The 22,175-nt window shown below is 31.5% G+C and overlaps 1 protein-coding gene across 1 annotated transcript; it reads left to right on the top strand.

The window, feature by feature from the left end:
- The first annotated feature begins 16,976 nt into the window (after positions 1-16,976).
- On the top strand, positions 16,977-20,081 carry LOC105960207 (protein NRT1/ PTR FAMILY 4.5). Its single transcript, XM_012984378.2, has 6 exons — positions 16,977-17,368; positions 17,482-17,569; positions 17,682-17,899; positions 18,030-18,467; positions 18,556-18,680; positions 18,852-20,081. The coding sequence occupies exons 1-6, from the start codon at positions 17,366-17,368 to the stop codon at positions 19,807-19,809; spliced, it is 1,830 nt and encodes a 609-aa protein (XP_012839832.2). The 5' UTR covers positions 16,977-17,365; the 3' UTR covers positions 19,810-20,081.
- The last annotated feature ends 2,094 nt before the right edge of the window (positions 20,082-22,175 follow it).

The raw sequence follows: 22,175 nt of genomic DNA, 5'->3' as shown, positions 1-22,175 counted from the left end.
GGTGTGAATAAACCTAACATAGTAACATTGTAATATGCATTTCCTTCAAGTACTAGAACGCCTAATGTTCCGATTAGTTTTCCCAAACTTGTATTTATACGATTTTTAGCTAACTTCGCATGTTCGATTTCTGCTAAGACTAATTATCGAGGGGGAGATTGTTAACCTGCTATAATATAATTGTCTCTCGGCAAAAACCTCGAGTTGGGCCGAGTCACAATTTGCATTGTGTTGAAGTCATAAACTAACGTCATCAGCGCTTATATATGTCGCATGCACAATGGTTAAGATATGCACATTTTCTACCACCATGTTAATTTTAAATTGTTTAATAACTTATGAAATCTTAAACATCAAATCATGTACATATATTTATAATATGTGATTGTTTATAAATTAAAAGTACTCAAAACTAACCGATGTATTTCATCATATGTAACTTTTATGGTATATAACTTAACTATGAATATAAAATTAAATCATATAAAATGATAAAATAGATAGCCAATTTGCACCTAACCAATTCTTATTTTTTGTCTCGGTTAATCCAATTTTCATCATATTAATTATTTTTTTAATACTAATTATTTTAAAATGTAAACATTATTTTGACCAATTTACCAATTTGACCACTTCTGACAATTTTACGTATTTTATTATCCAAATAACCCACTTTAACCAATTTGGCCAATTTATTTTAATCCATATGAGTTGACTCATTTTTTATTGATTTAACTCATTTGGCTTTATAGACTAATGAAATTTATATTCCCTTAGAATAAAAAAATTATTAGATTTGACCAATTTAACTCCACCTATAAATTAGAAGTTAAATATAATGATTTTTTTTTTGTAATATTTTAAAAATAAATTTAGTCCCTCGTTTTTCAAAAAACACAACATTTTCTGTTATTTTTGTTATTTCCATTAATACTTAACAGAATCCATCATGTTCTTCCCACTCTCTTAACTGACGGACTAATGGTAAATTAACTAAAATGACCAAAAGTGTCAAGTTATGAAACATGAGGGACCAAATGTATTTTTTGTAAGTACGAGGAGTCAAATATGAAATCAGTATAAACTCGAGGGGCAAAAACTGTAATTTAATCATAATCCTATGTAAGCTTATCTTGGTCCACCCTATATATACAAGCTTCATAATTGTACGATTGACCAAGTGCATCAATTCTGGTCCACCCTAAACAACTGAAGAAGGACTGCTAGTGAAAATACCACCCTTTATCCCCATCCTAACATCATATGATTTGTCACACTATTATTGGCAATAAAAATTTAAATCAAATAACCACTTGAGTTATTGATATCAAATAAAAATTTAAATCGAATAAATAAATAAAAAGCTCGTGAGCTCGTGAGCCAGCTCGCGAGCTGTCGAACAACTATAATCGGGTTCAAACTCGAGCTCAAACTCGATTTCGTGTTTGTGTCGGGTCGGCTCGTTGAGTTCACGAGCCGCCTCAGCTCGTTTACCACTCCTAATCATAACATCATATGATTTGTCACATTATTATTTGCAATAAAAAAATTAAATCAAATAACCACTTGAGTTGTTGATATCAAATAAGAAAATAAATCAAATAAATAAATAAAAAGCTAGTGAACCGAGCGCGAGCTGTCGATCGGGCTCGAGCTCGAGCTCGAAAAGCCCGAGTTCGAATTTCAAACTTTTGTCAAGTCGGCTTATCGAGTTCACGAGCCGGCTCAGCTCATTTACAGCTCATTTGTCACCCTGGTATTGGCAATACAAATTTAAATCAAGTAACCACTTGAGTTATTGATATCTTATCTTGTCATTTGCTTGTCATTTTCCACTTTATTTGACAATAATCATAATTATTATTTAGGTTTAAGTGGTGCTAATTAATTTGGCCATTGTATTGGAGGTAAAGAACAAATCAGAAAAAAATAAAAATGATTAATTAGTGGTGTGTTTGGTTCGTCATGATTTGAAATGCACATTGTGAAGTCATGTCATTTATCTAGGGATGTTTCCTTTATGTGCATAAGAACTTCAAGAATAAAACAGAATTTTCATTATAAAAATTTGAAAAAACACAAATCAAATTATTGAAAAATCGAATTGCCGACATCCATCGATAAAATTAAGTTCCAATTGTTTTATGCATAAATAAAAGTAACTTTGATTTCATTTGATTAAATTCGAGTAAAGTTCTATTTTGTTATTTAAAAAAAAAACTTTATATATATAGTTAATGTGATAATTTACGTCCTTCCTCGCACTAAAATTAAAGTATCTATCATAGTAATCTTTATTATGATTCTAATTTTGAATGTGTTGATAGTCATTTGTAATCTTTTGTAAGATATCATGTAAATCGAAGGGAAAAATGAAATTACTGAATCAGAATCGTGCAGAAAACCAATAATTATTCGATTTTTAGTTTTGCAAAACATATGCATTTGGTTCGTAGTTCAATTTTAGGCAACAACAAAATCGATCCGTACCGTGCATACCCTTATTAGATTCAATTAAATTTCACTAGTTTTAATTTCACTTTGCACCTTTGAAATGTAGACTTTTAGCATTTTGCACCATTGTAATAAATTAATAATACTTTGCATCCTAAAAACACAATAAATCATTCACAATGCACCATAATTGAATATTTAAAACTTAACGAGTATAATTTAAATTTTTATTGGTTTTTTATTTCCAAGGTGCAAAATAACAAATTGAATTGTTATTTTATTTAACCTCCAACATAAATTTGAACTACAAAATGCAAAAAAAAAAAAAGTTGAAAAAAAAAATCACAACGAATTACTGAAAATAACTACAATTTCTTACAGTTTTTTTCTTTTAACTTTTCTCCGTTGCTTATTCGATTAATGGATCTTTTATTATAATTGGTGAAAATATTTGGTATAAATCTTTGAAATAAAATATAATTTTCAAATAACTCTTGATAACAAAATAGCTGAAGTTTTTTTTTTTTTTTTTTGTAAAATATTTTGTTTGTGAAAAAACATATTTAAATATATCGATGTACACTTTGTAGTTCCAAAATGATTGACAAATAAAAAATATATGATTTGACATTCGACATCCTAAAAAACCACTGCTAAAAATATTAAATTACCTTCATTAACATTAAAAATTCATCAGGGTGCATTATGCATGATTTATAGTGTTTTGACTTTTGAGGGTGCAAAATACTATTATTTTTTTCGAGGATTCGAAATGCCAAAATTCCATATTTCAAGGGTCCTAAAAAAAGTGGCTTTGCTATTTCTGGAGAGTGAATTCCAAGAAAAGATAGATTGGACCTAAAAATTTGTAAATATGGAAAAAATTGCAGTTTTTTTTGCATATTATTGAGAAAATCTTGCTTTTTACTGATTTTGCAGACTTTGTTTCTTGAATCTGTTTGGCAGAAGATAATTTATTAATTGGTGGTCAGCTGAAAAAGGATTGGTGAATTATCCACTTTTGTTGCTGATGATGGGTGTACGTGCACGTACAACACTTTTATGCAGAGGTAAGCTTTTTTTTCTACTTTCACAAGTTATTATAATTGGTTAATTACTTAGTGTTCATATCATTTAATTATGTTAGTGTGCACATGTATCTTACTGTTTTTAATTTTCAGGAGTTGCAACTCTAAATTATATGTGTCTATATTATTTGATGAAACTCGGGTGGAACCAGAATTTTTCGATTGAGAAACTGAAAATTTCAAGAGGGTTGAATAAAATTAATATATATATATATATATATATATATATATATATATATATATATATATGGCCTAAATATTTGTGAATTTTAATCAAAACAATGACAATTAAAATATGTTAACTTTTTTAAATTAGAGGTTTAGATCTTAAGGTTGAGACCATTAAGTTTATGCGTTCAATTAGATGGACTAGCCAAATATTCAATAAAGTCTAAGGGGATGTTTGATTATGTTTTTAATGAGATTTTCTAATTTTCAAAAAATTTGATGGAAAAAGTAAATGTATTGATTTTTGTGTAGAAAATGAGAATATATTTGGATGAAGTAAATTTTTTAGTTTTATATAGGTATGAAAAATGAGAATATGTTTGGTTGTGTGTTTTCTACCAAAAAATTCATGCAAAAGTAGAATAACATACTATATGATTGGATATGATTGTGATGATGATGATAATGATGGTGGTAGTTATTATTATTATTATTATTATTATTATTATTATTATTATTATTATTATTATTATTATTATTATTAGGGTAAATTACAACCACACCCATGAGGTATGCTTAAATAACTTTAAGGTCCCTATGATATCGATAATTACACTCACCCCCACCAGAAACGTAGTTAGAAACTCTAATGGGAAATGCATTGGGTATATTATTCCGATAGGGTTATCACGGACTATTACATACTTTTAGCTAGTGGTGGAGATAACATAGAGTTATTGGGTAACATGGCTCCCCCAATATTTTTTAAATCACCTATAACTCTTTGTTGCCTCCACAATTCCTAAAACCAATAGTCCGTTAAAACTCTATCGTAATAACGTATCCAATGCATTATCTCATTAGAGTTTATAACTACGTTTCAAGGGGGTGAGTGTAATTATCGATACCACATGGACCTTAAAGTTATTTAAGCATACCTCAGGGGTGTGGGTGTATATTAGAGCCCCAAAGATTTATGTTTTGTTTCAATTTGTGCCTCTAATATAAATTTATTTATATTTTTATATTAAACAAACAAAAAAACGCATATGAAGCTCAAATGTTAGTATAATAATCAATACTTGTATTATTTATACATAATATAAAAAAATTACCTAAAAATATTTACTTTTATTCTGGTCAATATTTCAATACCATATACATACAGTATGAATTCTGATCGGACTCACTAAATATAATGTAGGGACTTGTGCATGTTCTTGACCATGGATAAAATCTTGCTTTTATTAATTAATTGCATTTTTTTTTAAAAGTACTTTTTTCACATTAAAGAATTTATTAGTGGTCAAAGTTTGTGATTGTCTACATTCTGTTGATGTGAATATAAATCAATTTAATTCATACAAGTTTTTGGTACTTTATGAAGTTATTGCATTGAGGGTTCATATCTCTAGGCTCCACTTATATATCACAATTTATTTATTTATTATTATATTTTTCAGGAATATTGACCTAATTTACTTGACTTCACCCATATGAAACTAGATGTGACACCTACAGTTTATATTAATTAGAATGTTTCCTAACAATTTTAAAGCGAAAATTAGAAAATTAGTAGAGAAAAAAGAAACATAAAAAATAATAATTACATAAATGGCACCTATTATTCGTGTGTTGGTAACAATCTGACTGCAAAATAGGAGATTAAAAAAAACATCATTTGAGTAGATTAGGATTTTTTTCTAGCAAATCTGATTTGCTTTCATTAAAGAAAAAATGATGGAGAATCGGAGATAATTTTTTTTAAATAGAGATAAAAATAATTAAATTAAATATTTAAAAAATAATAATTTGCCATTAGGAATTTTTAGGTTGATCTAACTTTAATTAATTTTATATATAAGATTAGAAGATTTTTTTTTGTGGGGTAAAAAACAATTATGCACAAAATGTGTACGATGGTATAAACAAATAAAATATTAATTAGCATAATAATTAATGGTTCTAAAAGAATAATTTAGCAGGTTAATTAGGTACATTGCTTTCATTGTGTTCAAAGTTACTATCATCCTTTATTTGATTGCAAGGTGTGGAAAAAGTTTCTGATTTGATTCTGATTTATTGAATGTTTTCTTGATTTATCCACATCAATAATGTATAGCAAACACAAGTTTTTAATTTTCATTTTTCATTATTTTCGTGTTTGTAACACATAAAAGAAAAACATATATTAATTATTGATTTTAGTGTAATAGAATTGGAATAGAGTAAATTAAAATTGTTCCTGCATTGCTAAAAAACAAAAACAAAGGGGGTTGTTTTCGAATTTTTATATTGTTAAAGGAGGGATTAACTTTTAGAATTTTACTCCATCAACTTCAAATTAATTATCGTTTAACGGTTTAAGTTTCATTTAAGTATTAAGAAAACTGAGAAATATATCGGAAACATAGAATTTAAAAGTAACAGATAATATGAAAAATCGAAGAGTAAGGAATAAAAAAATAGATAAAATAAAAGTGATTACAGTGAGAAATTAAAAGAATGTATGAATGTTGCAAAACATAAATATTAGAATATTAGAGAATCCGAATAAAGATTATGGCTGAAAATGACATAAATGCACTTTATCAACTAAGTGGATTATCAATAAAGAAATACATGATTTTACAATAAAGAAATACATTATTTTTTTTTAATTTTGTTTAAATTATTTTCTTTTTTTATATTTAAATGCAAGTCATAGAGCTATCTAATATAATTGTGATGTGACGTAACAAAAAGAAAGGGAAAAAAAAGCACACTCAACATAATTTTTTTTTGAAAAAACTATGGAATTAAGTTAATTTTTTTTTATAGACATGTGAACAAAATAATTATGATATAAAAAAAAATAAAAAAATCCAACCGTATCTGTTCCACATTATTTGTTATTTTTGAGATATTTTTTTTTCATATTTTTTGCTCCAAAAGGCGAAATCCCTCGCCCCCAGGGCCCCCATCCCTTGGCCCGACAAGGATTGATGGAGGAATGTAAATCATGGTAACTCAACGGCCCGTTAAGGTAGCGGACCCGGACCTGGTGCCCACAAGGAACCAATCTCATTGGAGTTGAAATTCCCACACTGCGGCTGCCAGGATTCGATCCTAGGACCTTGCTCCAACTTACCACCTCCGGAACCAGTTGAGCTACACCCATGCGGGTTTTTTTTTTCATATTTTTTGTTACTATAGCAATCCTATTATATTTAATTACATAATTTTCAATTTTACTCTTAGACCTTACTAACTATCTCGATCACTTTCTTTTATTAATTAGTGAACAAGGTCAAGTTAGTCTAAATAAATATACATTTTCCTAAATAAATGACATTTAATACGTTCCTTAATCATTTTGCAAAGTTAAAAGACGACAATTATAATGGAACAGAAGTATATCTTTAACGTTTTATTATATATTGTAACCTTTTTAAATCTTCAAACTTAACCACAAAACAAGGACCAATAACTTGACTATAACAATTGTAAATCAAATTAAATAGGACTCTTAATCAATAAATTATCAAAGAATGCATTCAATCGTCGAAAACAACCGCATAAACAAATTTCTAAGTCGAATAAATAATTCTAGTTAGATAACAAAAAAAAAAAAATTATTTTTTTAAATTAATAAAATGGTAGTCTAGAATAATGTTTATTATAAATGATTAGTGATGCTATTTGAGAAGGAGATGTTGATAAAGAAAAGACACACACACGAGCTTGGCCACGAAGTAATGTCGTTTTAGCTTTGTAGCTAATAATCTTTAATCACTTTACAACTTATAAGTTGCTTTGTGCCAAAATAAACATCCCATGTAGAAGTTGGCCAAAATATGTTACATCCACTACAAAAGTTTTGACCCCACAAGAACCACTTCTTCCAATATTATGGATAAGGCTATCAACTCTTCGGTTATTACTAAAGTACCCACACTACTTTCGGGTTCTGTAGACACTGCATCCAGTGAAATTTATCGGGTGCGTAATTAGCGTAAGCGATACATATGTATAATTTTATTTGAATTATCTCTATCTAACCACCTAAAATAAAAAATATATGTATTAACACTTGACCTAGTAAATTTTACCAAGTATATCTTTTATATTTTTCGCAATATTTCCACTTTGTAAACCTTTTTAAGTGAATAGTATTATCTCTCTCCATCGTTATCACTCGCACACGAACAAAATATATGAACTAAAATTTCACATTTATGTATACATTACTAAAATATTTAGAAAAAAAAAAAAAGAATTTATGTATTTCGAGTCAATTAACCTGGAATGGCGGTGTGCATCCTCGTTAATCTAATCGACCCTAAATGACGATTTTTTTGGGTTAATTAACACGAAATGCACAAATACCATTATATTATACTCTTACTTATATATATATATATATATATATATATATATATATATATATATATATATATATATATATATATATATATAATTCGATCATCGATTTGAATTCAAAAATATTTTTCAGTGCAATCTTAGGTTTGGTCTTATCAAATACTTTATTTTTCGGATGAGTCTAATCAAATAATTCATATCTGCAATATATAATTAATTAGGAATTAGAATTGAATAATCATACCCTGTGTTGCAACTAAAATTTATATAAAACAAGACAAATACACATATTTTTGCTATAACACAAAATGTCAAATACAATCGCACTTAGGCCCTTGTGGTGACATGTTTTTGCAGATTATCCATATGTGCTCGTAATATCGGCTCATAATCTCTTAGCGCAACGTCCGTTTGTTTAACTAACATTATAAAGTAAATGTCTAATTTTCCTATCTAAAATTAAGCTATTTGGACTGGTAGCAGTTAGAATTATTACATGGGTTATTTACATTTAATTTTTTTAGTTGGGGCGATTCAATTACTAGACGAAATAATGGTTTTTTCATTCTCTCATCATATCTCATAGAGAAATGGCGTATATACGCAATTTTGATTACGGTTACGATAAGGAAATAAATAATACTTCATGTAATATGATCGTGGAGGACAATCAACAAGACGAACTGCACCAAGGGATATGGATGCCTTCGGGCCTTTTTTCACAAGGGGCATCGGGTGGGTTGAGGAATCACCTTCTTCTAGAAGGATCATCTACTAGCTGTTCGGAACCACAAACCGTTCCGACTGGGGGCCATAACATAATCGACAGATCCTAGATGCACACTAATTTAGGTTCTGTTTGGTTGCATTAAATGTTGAATTCTGAATGTTGAATCCGTATTTGAATAACTAAGAGTGGTTTTTGAAACTGAATGCTGAATGATTAAGTATATATATAAACATATTAAAATTGTTATTCCCTCCGTTCCTAAATATGTGTTGTTTTTCACCTTGATACGAGTCTTAAGAATCTCAATAAATATGTTTTGATTTTACGAAAATAGATATCGATAGACCAAAATATCATTGTTTACTAATTAATGCATTAAGAGTATTGGATAGTTCATAAGAGTAATATTGAAAAATATATAAGTAATGCAACAATGGAATTGTAAAGTGACAGATAATATTGAACAAAAAATATTCTTAAAAGAGACGAATATTATGGAACAGAGGAAGTAAAAAATAAATTAAAATTTAATATATTATAAAGTCGCCGTATAAAAAAGATTGGGAGGAATTAAAAAAAAAATTTTAAATAATGAATTTGAAACATGGAGTAAGGAAGTTTTGAACTTATTTAATAATAAATATGGTCGAAATCCATTAATGTGCCACTTACTCAATATGCATACAATTTCATGATGAATGGTTAGAGGTTGTTTGACTCATTCAGATGTCACCAAAATGCACTTAATGACCAGTGTGCTTAATTAATTAGCAAAATAGTCATTAATAGGTTCATTAAGAGCCATCAAACACATCCTTAATAGTGCATTTCATACAGTACATGTGAGATTAAGCTTGACACAACAATAAATTAAAGATAGGGAAGTTTGGATATTTAGTGCAGATAAAATGAAGGGTAAATTACATTCACATCCCTGAGATATACTAAAATGATTCTAAGGTCCGTGTGTATCCGAAATTACAATCACCCTTGAAACCTTGTTAGAAACCCTAAAGGACTAATACATTGGATGAGTTATTCCGTTACGGTTCTAACAGACTATTAGTTTCAGGCAGTGGTGAAAACAACATAGTGTTAGGGGGTGACATGGCTATCCTAATATTTCTTAAATCCTTATTATTTTGTATAAAATTTATGAATTTTTGTCTATGGTAGCACTAATGGCCCATGAGAAACAAATATATTGTATATCGGTCCCCAAGACATGAAATATTGCCTCAAGTATTTGTTTCAAGGATGTGATTGTAATTACAAATACTATAGGGATCTTAAATTTATTTTAGCATATCTCAAGGATGTAGGTGTAATTTAACCTAAAATGAATATAGGGGGACATTTATATTGTTTTATTACCCAATATATTTGTCTAAGTTACAACATTGGTTTTGTTTGCGCTCATCTTTCTATCATTACATGTTACTTAATTACTCCATAATTCTCTAACATTCAGAATTATTTGTGTTGATATTGGTCCCTTGACTTCTTCGACTCTACACCCGATGATAACTACTGGATGAGTCTTCTGCGCCACATGTTATTATTTTATAGTTTATAATATATTTTCCCATTAAGATTAATCTGTAGGAGTTTTAGAAAAATACAAAAAAGAACATGTGGCAGCAGAAGGCCCACCTGGTGTCTATGACCGGGTGTAAGGTCAAATGAGCCTTGGTCCCTTAGATGCAAGTATATCGTTTGTGAATTGTTAGGGATCAAAGTCGAGCTGAGCCCAATTATTTTGGCGTGTTCGAGCTCGAGCTCAAGTCGAATTTGATGAGTTCGAGCACATCGAGTTTTTGTTTTTTGACTTCTCCAACTCGAGCCAAGTTTGTCGATCTCGAGCTCAAGCTCAGTTTGTTTATTTATTTATTTATTTTTAATTAGTGTTTTATTAAAAAATATGTATATTGTAATTAAAAAAAACAAAAAATAAAAGAAAAATAAATGTAAATATTTTTTAATTTTAAATGAATTTATGTTATTTATATTTGTAATAAAATCAAGAATTAAGATTAAAATTAAAAAAAAAATCGCGACCCGGTTAGTGAGTCATGAAGAACTAAGAATAAGTTCGAGCTAGAGTTCGAGCTTTTGTCGAGTTGGATCATCAAGTTCATAACGATCCTACTTAGCTCGTTAACCCCTAGCTATGCAGATATCACCATCGAATATACACTTTTACTTTAAGGGAGTGGATAAGTTGCAATTACGTTTTTAATTACCTAACAAACGAATCAAAAATCAAATAAGATATAAATAATATCTGAATTAGCACTCAATTACTATCCAAACATAGTATTTAAAGGTCCAATAAAATCCTAATTAGAAAGTTTGACTTCTTCTAGGAAAATGGTAAAATAATTACTGCGACGTAAACTATTACTTTATAGGGGTCATTAGCAATAAACCCCTCATATAGATAATAAATGGTGATATGTCCACCCCTTAAATCTTTCTTTGTGATAACCCCTTAGAAATTGTATTTCCAATTCTACCCTTATATCAATTAGCATAATTAGTCTCAATTATTCATTTTTTTCTCTTTCCATAATAATAATATAATTCCTAAAAATCTGCATCCAAATTCCTAAAAAAATGCTACCAAATCAAAAAAACATGATTTTTTTTTTATTTTTTATTATTTTCGGATTATTTATCTATTTTTTTATTAATTTTTATTTTTTAATATTTTTTTAATAAAAATAGTTTTTTAAAAAAAATTGTAAACAAAAAATTGATTTTTTTTCTCGACAGGTTTACAGCTCCGAATATGACTATAGTTGAATATGACTATATGTGACTATATAGACATATTCTTTCATTATATTACATTTTTTTAGATTTTTAACTTAAAAATTCCGATTATATAGTGTGGTATAGTCATGTTTACCAAATTATATAAAACAACGAAAATTCCCTATTGTTTACGAAAAAAATCCAATCAAAATCCACATAAGAAAATAACAATTTTGAATCTAGTTAGTAGAAGTCAACTTGAAAACGAGAAAGATAGAACATATTTGAATATGACTACAATCATATTCAAAAATAGTCATATTCTAATATGACTACAATCATATTCGAAAAATACATAAATATGACTATAGTCATATTTGAATATGACTATAGTCATTTACCCTGTTCAGATATGAATGAAAAAAAAATGAAAAAAATACATAAATAAAAATAGAAAAATAACGAAAGAGAGGCATGGAGAGTCGACGACAACGGCGGTGGTGGCGGTAGTGAAGGAAAGAGTGAGAGAGGCGGCGACGGTGGTGATGGACAAATCTGAAAAAAAAAAAAAAAAAAAAACTGAGAAATTGAGAAAAAGAGAGAGAGCCTTACGTGGAAACGAACGGCAACGAGCGGCGACGGTAATTGTGGTGTACAAATCTATGTGGAGACGATGGTGGTGTAAAGAGAGAGAAATCGAGAGAAGCAACGAACACGAGAAAATAATAAATCAATAATTGAGTTAATCAACAATAGTCATATTCGAATCAGAGTAGTTACGTTGATGCTGCTGTTTCAGATCTGGAGAGAAAAAAAATCGAAATAACGAAAGAGAGGGAGGGGGAGGCGACGACAACGACGGTGAATGAAAAAGAGAGTGGAGACGCGGCTATAGTGGCGATGGTGAACAAATCTGGAAAAAAAAAAATTTTGAGAAATCGAGAGAGAACGAAAAAGGAAAATCTCCATGTAACGTATCCGATGAGGGCAGCGACGAGGTGGGGGAGACAGCGCCGCCACCACTTGTACGGAGGAGGGCCTCCTGCATTAGGTTTCGGCCAATCGGCGGTTGAAAGGTATTGTTGGCTCCGGTTGTGACGAGTGCACGAACAACGGTGGCTATGGTGAGCGGACTACGGTGGTGGTGGTGGTGGTGATGTGAAAAAGATGAAGGAGTGCGCCGACGAGTATACAGATCTGCAGAAAGAAGAAAAAAAAAAAAAAAAAAAAGACGACGATTGGGAACGAGAGAGAGAGATGGGGAGTGAAAGAGAGAAATAAAATTGTATCACGTTAAAAACCTAACCACATAAGGGCACTTTAGTCTTACCATGTCTGGTCAGAAGGGTCTCACTAATTAAGAATGAAACTTGGGTGTAGGCAAAAGTCTCTAAAGGTCAATTGGATTTAGTTCAAAATATTTTCCGTTTGAGGGGGCTATCGCATATTTCCCCTACTTTATAATATAGTGATCACCACCGTAATATATTTCTTATATAATAATCTTGCAGTAAATGTCCAAAATACCCTTAAAATATCCACTGAAAATAATTACAAGTGGTAGACCGAAAAAAACCGAAGGAAGAGGAAATAAAAGTAAAATAAAGATTTTTATTAATATATAAAAAGTAGGTGGTGCAAAGAGAAAAATACTCGGTGCAAATATCACGTCTTAAAAGAAATGCGTATTAATTATTTACAAATTTGATCCATGTATGTGTTTAACGAAGATGCTTAAACAGGACGAGGAATGTTAAACTGAAACGCTAAATCATGCAAAATTCTATTGGATTAATGTTTTAATTTCATTGCATCTAGTTATCTACGTGAAGTAATTGTAACGCAAGTCTTCATGTGTATAAATGGAATATATAGTTACTATTGAATCGAAAAATAACCGAATCGAACTGAATACAAAAAAAAGAATGATAACGAAAATAAAAATCAAATTTTTCTAACGATGCGTGCATAGTTCAGTTTTAGTCAACAACTTAACCGAATCAGGTGCACACCCCTAAATATAGATGTAACTTTTAAATCTGCTAAAATTAAACGAGAGGTGTAAACCGCACTGGACAAAGCCCATTGAGACGAAGTCGAAATACTAAGTGCTGGAAGAAGAAATCAAACTCGAGTCGTATGTAAAAATGAATTTAATTTCCTTTTTTATATTGAAAAATAAATGAATTTGAAAACATCATTAGAAAGTCTCTTAGTCCATTCCTTGGGCCACACAAACTAAGTGTCATGTGAAGAAAATGAAAGAATATAATGTATTTATCATATACCACCAAAGACCTTTACATTATTTGATTTGAATTTCCAAAAAATGTCACTTGTAGTGGGGTATATAGGTCATTTTCCAGCCAAATCCCTTCACTTTAGTTCACTCAATAAGTATGTTTTTTTAATTTAAATAAAATGGCTGGAATTATGCTAAATTACAAAGTTTATTTAATGATGGGAACAAATGTCTATTTCATTTTGGCTGGAGTGATTTAATTACACCAGCATGTCAGCTGATACAATGTTACAACTCTTGCTATCACTCCATATTTAATTTTTTTACATTTTTTTTGTGTTTTAAATATGCTCTTCATTATAATACATAATTAGCCAGATATAATGTACATATATTTCATGTAAAATGATCATGTATTGAATTTGATTGTAGCTTTGGTGTTATAGTATGCCTGAGTACGATTGAAAAAAAAAATTTTACTCGATTGTCGATATGTTATCTATTCGTCTAAAAAACAAAATGGCTTATGTCAAGTCAATGAGGATCATATCTCAATTCGTGGACTATGTTACACATAGTAAAGGTTACACCGCGTGGATTTCTACGTACCATTGATCTACACACACCAGTGAATGTGTGTGTGCGCGCGCGCTTATTATAATGGTAAAGATCTACCCAGTGTTTTTCACCTCGTGTAGTATAGTATAAACCGACTTAAAAGTTCTTTTGCCGAGCACAAGTCCCTCCATGCGGACTTAAAACGACAACAATAATTCTAAAATTTAGAGAGAGAAGATTATGGAGAAAACGATATTAGAAGAAAACCCCTACTTTGAGCTATAAAGACTATATTTATAGTAGCAAAACATCGAAAATTAGACCTAATTGATACGGGAAATTCTATGTTGCACATGGTTATTTACATCAGTTGATTGTTAATCGTTGATCTGCACATAATCACACACACTCATGTGTCTGTGTGCTTAGTGAATATTTATTTAACCCCATCTACATTTAACAATCATCCAGTATAAATAATCCAGTGTAACATAATAATATAACTCCCCACGTTAATACCTATTTGAATGACCATTATTCATGGAAGTCCAACGAGAGAAACAGTGTTTATACCAACTAATACCTTTTCCCTTCACTACTCTCCAATTACGCAACTTTATACTACGACCGTTACGTTGATTAATTATTGTAATATTATTGGCAAAAGGGACCGAGCTTGAATCATTAGACGACGATGCATGCATTCTTCTTACTCCATTAATTAGGTCACTCTTTTTTTTTCTTTTCCCGGGGGCAGTTAACAGTGTACCTTTAACGCAATCAATCTCCGATTATATGATTTGATGTAACAACATGCACGTATTGATCGAATAAGGTTAAGAAAATAGATGACAAAAGCCCGGAATTATAAGTAGGTAAAACTTATCTTTCTTCATATATCCATCAATTGGTGTATTATTTCCCATGTACTATATGTGAAATGGCTGTATGTATATATATACTGTGATTGCTGACCTGTCCCTCAAAGTAGCCTACAACTCAAATTCATGATCTAAAGGGCTATCATTTAGCTACCTTTTTTGTGCACATTGCCCATACCCCCCCATCCCCACCCCCACATGATTTTTTTTTTTTTTTTTTTTTTTTTTAAATTTTATATTTATGTTAGTTTACATATAATTTAATAGGAGGAATTTTGAAAACAGAGTCACTTGAATCTATTAATATTCGAACGAGTTAAAGACAATAGACTTTTTGGTTATTATTGAAGTGATCGCGCTGTCTTTTTACAAAAATACCCTTATATTTTTGTAGATTAAAAGTTGCGAGCACTTGAGTGTCCATCTAAGTTGAGTCAACTTTGTTGAATGACTATCTCAGCTAAACTGTTAGTGAAATGTATCATTTAATATTATATATTCAATACGCTTCATCAAGTGCAGGTGAATTCCATGTAAAGCCTTGCACTTGAAATATTTGAAATGAGCGATGGTGAGATTCGAACGGTGAATTACATTTGAAGCCCTCTACACTTGAAATGAGCAACGGTGGGATTCGAATTCAGAACTTTTTCATTGGCCTAACTCTGATACCATATTGAATAACTATCTCATTCAACTATTTAAGCTGCTAGTGAAATGTATTATTTAATATTAATATCTGTAAAATAAACTTGTTTAAATTAGTCAATTCAATTGTAAATCCTTGACTCAACCGTTTTACATCGATTGACTCAATTACATCAACTAATTCAAACTAATTGACTAAGTTGTATCAGCTCATTGCAATCACTTGACTCAAGAGTCAAGAGGGCTATATGATACTCCATCGATCTAATATTGCACGTCGTTTTGGAATTTATTTTTTTTCCTAAATTATTTATCATTTTAGAGTTATAATAAAATATTAATTGTATTTTATCAATTTTGTCCATTATTACTTTTAATTAGTTAATTAAAAAATAATTAATAACTAGTGTATTTTAGTAATTTACTATTTTATTTTTATTATAATCTATACTTATCTATTGAATATCTTAATATTCGCGCAACCACCTAAATGGCATATAATATGGTACGAAAGGGAGTAATTGACTACAATCAATCAGCTGATTCAACTACTCCCTCTGTCCCATATATTATATGTCTTTTTAGAGAGTTTTTTTTGTCCCAAATTATTTGTCATTTTACATTTTCAATGAAGCATTAATTGTATTATTTTCAATTTTACCCTTAATCACTCCTAATTAATTAGTTGATAATCAATTAATGTCGAGGATATTTTAGTAATTTTATCTGTTTTTTACTATAATCTATGTACATTTATTGATTTTATTAATATGTGCAAAACAACCCAAAACGACATTTAAATTGGGACGGAGGGAGTAATATACGAGGACAAATCTTACAAAATTGAAATTACCTAAATATGAAAAATCTTAACATAGGTAATGATACATTTGTAGTGATGGATTTTTATCTAATTTTTTTCTACTTTATTATATGTCACACATTTTGTGTAGAATTAATAATTTCATAAATATATATCTAGGAAAAGAAAATACTAAATACACACATATATAATTAATTAAAAAAAAAAAGAGAAAATAAAAAAAAGGGAAATAGATAGAAATAGAGAGAGGGCCCCACCACGTCGCGTCTCCACTAATTCTTTTGTGAAAGTGAAGCAAAAGAATTAGCTGCCATCCCATTGTGTCCTAATCATGAGTTCTAGAGAGAGAAAGAAAGAACAAGAGAAGAGAGAGAAAGCAAGAGAGAGAGAGAGAGAGAGAGACAGTGAGAAAACAAGAAGGGGATCTACGCTGCAGATGTCAATGGACGTTTATATACAATGCCCCTAACTCCTCCTTCTTATTTACATCTTCATGATTTCTTCCATTTTCCACACACCACTTCACACACACTCCCCACAACTCCATTTTCACACACACACACACACACAGCTTAACCTCTGTGCCTCTCTCTCTCTCTCTCTCTCTCTCTCTAGTTAGCAGCTGCCCACCATTCCCCATCTCAACTCCCAACTATGGTCAGTCTCTCTCTCTCTCTCTCTCTGCATTTCTCTTTCTCTCTCTCTCTCTTCTTCAACAAGTTAATTCTAATAAGAAGCTAATAAACTAAAAACGATGTCGTTTTGCACAGGGGGAAGACGCGGAGCAGGGTTACGATAATCTCAGCCCATCAAGAATCAAACCCAGAGGCGGATTCACAGCTACCTCCTTCATATATGGTTTTTAATTTTCCCATCTTTTTTTTTTGAATAAAAAAATCCCATCTTTTTTTTTCAATTTTTAGTGATTATTAAGGTTGTCTTTTATTTATTTTTTTTTGTGTGTGTGCAGCTCTGGTGGCATTGGAGAACATGGGGTTTGTTGCAAACATGGTTAGCTTGGTTCTGTATTTCTCGTACAAATTGTACTTTGATCTGTCCACGTCAGCCAACACTCTCACGAATCTCATGGGCTCAACTTTCTTGCTCTCCATTGTCGGCGGTTTCATTTCCGACACTTACTTCAACCGCTTTCAGACATGTGTCATTTTCGGCACTCTCGAAGTCTTGGTAATAATCGAAAACCCGAATTTTGTGTGTGTGTGTGTGTTTTATGATCATTTGTTTCCAAGATTTGCAAAAAGGGTAATCAAGATTCATAAAATCAGCACTAATTTTATTTTTTCGGTAACTAATTTAGGCTCTAGCGATGATGACGATTCAAGCGCGTACCGATAGTTTACTACCGAAACCGTGCGGCGGAAAATCGAGTTGCTTAGAAGGCGGTGTGGCGGTCTATTTCTACACGTCGTTGTGCTTAATGGCATTAGGGGTAGGGGGGGTGAAGGGGGCCCTGGCCCCCCTAGGGGCCGACCAATTCGACCCAAAAGACCCCAAAGAAGCAAAGGGGCTTGCTAGCTACTTCAACTGGCTATTGCTAAGCTCGGTTGTCGGCTCGTCGATTGGTGTTACGGTTATTGTTTGGGTGTCGACCAATAAGAACAACCACAATTGGTGGAAAGGGTTTCTCATAACTGCGGTTGCTACTTTCGTCGGTTACGTTTTTCTTGTTGTTGGGAAGCCTTTCTATCGCTTACAAGCTCCGAAGGGCGATAGCCCCCTCTTGAGAATTGCGCAGGTGCATTATGATATATGTATATGTTGTAGTGGACTTCAATCGACGATTTTATTTTTGTTGAATTTGTTTTTGTTTTGGTTTGTGTCAGGTTATTGTAGTGGCGGTGAAAAATAGTAGATTGCCTCACCCGGAAAGCTGTAGCGAGTTGTACGAGATCAACGAAAAGGATTCGGATTCGACCGGACCGAAAATTGTACATACCGAACAATTTAGGTAAAAAAAATTTAACGATAATAATTCAATAGAATCCAAAGAATAGGTTTAAATTTTGCTTCAAAATATTTGATGATGTTTGCTTCGGCTGTATTGTTGTTCAATCGGTGTTATAGACGACCCCAAATGCAATAAACTCACGACACCTTTTTTTTTTTTTTATGGAACTAGATGGCTCGACAAAGCGGCAATTGTTCAACCAAACACCGACCCCTCCCCATGGAAATCTTGCACGGTGACGCAAGTCGAAGAAGTCAAAATCCTCACAAGAATGATGCCTATATTAGCGAGCACGATCATACTCAACACGTGCATGGCCCAACTCCAAACATTCTCCGTCCAACAAGGCTACCGCATGGAGCCGCACCTCGGCTCGTTCCAAGTCCCCGCCGCTTCAATTCCCGTTATACCCCTACTCTTCATCATAATCCTCGTACCGATCTACGACCGCGTTTTCGTCCCGTTCATCCGTAAATTCACCAAAAACCCGTCCGGGATCACGCAATTGCAACGCGTGGGGGTGGGATTGGTCCTCTCGACTCTGTCGATGTCGGTCGCGGCTATAGTGGAAGTGAAGAGGAAGAATCGGTCTTTGGAGAATCCCGTGGAGCCAATTAGTCTCTTTTGGCTCGCTTTCCAGTACGGGATTTTCGGGATCGCGGACATGTTTACCCTTGTGGGTTTGCTCGAGTTTTTCTACAAGGAGGCGCCGGAGGGGATGAAGTCGCTGTCGACTTCGTTCGCTTGGATTTCGCAGTCGTTTGGGTATTTCTTGAGTAGTGTGTTTGTGGATACGATAAATTCGGTGACCAAGAGGGTTGCGCCTAGCGGCAAGGGGTGGTTGCACGGGCAGGATTTGGATCGGAATAATTTGAATTTGTTTTATTGGTTTTTGGCGGTTTTGAGCGGGCTCAATTTCTTCAATTATTTGTATTGGTCGACGTGGTACAAGTATAAAAGTGGGGACGGCGAGAACGGCGTTGGTAAGGCGGCGGTGGCGGTGCCGGAGGCGGAGATGATTGGTAGTTTGCCGTTTCTGAAGGCGGCGGCGGCGGAGGAGGAGGTGTCGAAGGCGGCAAATGGCGGCGGCGGATATGTGGTGGTGGAGGAAGGTAATCGGAAAGAGTGAAGGAGTTGGGTAGGGGAAAAAAGCTCAATTGGACATGACTAAAAGATATATATAGTGGTTTGGTTATTTTATTTTATTTTATTTTATTTTTTATTTTGGTTTAATTTTTTATTTTATGGTTCTTGAAATCAGGTTTTTTGTGTGTGGGGTGTGTGTTTATGGTTATGTTGTGAGAGATTCTTGGAAGATTTGGGATTGGATTTTCATACTTAGATGTGCTCACAATAAAAATGTAAAAAGGCTTGTGAGGAATTTGAAGATAGTTTTGTTTATTGCATTTTATATTTATATATAGTAAAAATGAGATTGATTTTTATTGTGGAATATTGTTTGGTAGAACAACCATGTGTGTGTGTTTTTTTTTTCTTACTAGGAACACACACCCACGTTCATCTAATGTTAACCTTCATCGGTGTAACATAGAAATAAAAATTTCGGAAAAAACTGAGTAAAATTCAGGTTCAAATTCCATGAAAAAGAAATCAGGTTCAAATGATGGCATATTTCTTATAAAAAAAACAAATGAAAAAATATTGTTTTCATCCCTCAAGTTTGCACCAATTTCATATTTGATCTTCTAAGTTTATAAAAAATACATTTGGTTCCTTATATTTCAAAATTTCAACACTTTTAGTCTTTCCTGTCAACTTTCAGTTAGTAATAACGGAGTCAAACATGTGCCAATGACAGCCTTAACTTACGAACTAACGGTAAATTAACCGAAATGGCCAAAAATATTAAATTATTGAAACACGAGGGACTAAATGTGTAATTTGTGCAAACTTAAGGGGTGAAACCTATAATTTTTCCAAAATAAAATAAAATTATGCCATATATATATATATATATATATATTTTTGGCTGGTAACACTATTTTATTATACCCATTTTAACAATTAAAAAAGAAATAGTAAAGTTCAACTGTTGAAGCAATAAATTAAAAAAAGAAAAGAAAACAATTACGTATATAAAAAGAAAAAGTGGACCCAAAAAGAAGGGGACAACTGTAATAATAGGTCAAACAAGCAATGACAAGTTTGGAGATGGAAGTCAAAAGTTGTAAGAGTTTATGGTTGAATTGACAATCAATACCAAAGGTACAAGCAACACTTTGTGTGTAATTTTATTTCCACTTATTCACATTCAAGTAAAGTACAATTGTCTATTTTTTCACTATTTATTTTATTCACACACAAAAGTAAACCCTAAAATTGGTATTTGTAAATGAACACTAAAGTCTTATCTGATGTGGCCTTTACTGGATGTAGCATATAATTGACGATATTTTTAAACGCTACATCCCGATAAACTTTATCGGATAGAAATCACATTATATGTGTATGTATATAAATATTCATTTCGTATACATCCATATGTATGTGAATATGTGTGTGTAGATCAACCAGGTGAAACTAGGGGTGAAAATCAGAACGAAATTTTCGAATTGTGCCGATTTTGAACAAAAGATGTTCGAATTTGGAACCATCTTTGTTTTCTTCCGATTTTTGATTTTTCCGATTATTATTTTAATGGAATTGGAATTGTATATAAAATTATCGGAAATTACAACTTCTGATCCAATTTTAGTTATGAAATAATATATATATATATATATATATATATATTAATAATAATTTTATAATATATTTTAGGGTGAATTTCACTTTACCCCTTCTACTTTTGATTGCATCGATTTGGCCCCTACACTTGAAAAATTGTCTCAATGTGACCCTCGTTGTTAGTTACATTTGACCTTAACGTCGTTTGATCTAAGTTTTGAAATTACAAAAACGTCACCTCTCCCAGTTTAAATAATTATTAATAAATAAAAAATTAAAACAAAAAGTAAAATAATAAAAAATTCAAGACGACGAGAAAACATAGTCCACGACGCCAGCCACAATTTACTTATTTTTTCATTTTTTATTTTTAATAATTATTTAAACTGGAAGGATTGGTTTTTTTTGTAATTTCCAGACTTATATCAAACGGTGTTAAGGTCAAAGGTCTAGCCACGTTGAGACAATTTTTCAAGTATAGGAGTATATCGATGCAATTGAAAGTAGAAGGGGATAAAGTGATATTAAATCAAAGTATAAGAGGGGAAAGTGGAATTTACCCTATATTTTATATTTTATAGTAGAATTTAAAATATATTTTATATGAAAATTATACATATCCAATTGGGCCCAAGTAAACCAAGACTTTAGTAGCCCAGTTTTATATAATCTTTCTCTTCACAGTCATGTTGGGTTTTTAAAACCATTTCATATTCATACTTTGCAAGAACTGTGTTGACTTTGTTGAATTGCTTTGTTGTTGTTACACGTGTTTACATTTCATTTTGTTGAATTTCGTTTTGGATT

This window comes from Erythranthe guttata, chromosome 14 (genome assembly GCF_056151865.1).
Source record: "Erythranthe guttata isolate IM_541 chromosome 14, IM_541, whole genome shotgun sequence".
Lineage (NCBI taxonomy): Eukaryota > Viridiplantae > Streptophyta > Magnoliopsida > Lamiales > Phrymaceae > Erythranthe > Erythranthe guttata.
This window is presented reverse-complemented; position numbering and strand designations above follow the sequence as displayed.

Coding starts and splice junctions, on each gene's coding strand:
- LOC105960207 (XM_012984378.2), top strand. Junction 17,570..17,681: donor AGCTACCTCCTTCATATATG/GTTTTTAATTTT, acceptor GTGTGTGTGCAG/CTCTGGTGGCATTGGAGAAC. Junction 18,468..18,555: donor CCCTCTTGAGAATTGCGCAG/GTGCATTATGAT, acceptor GGTTTGTGTCAG/GTTATTGTAGTGGCGGTGAA.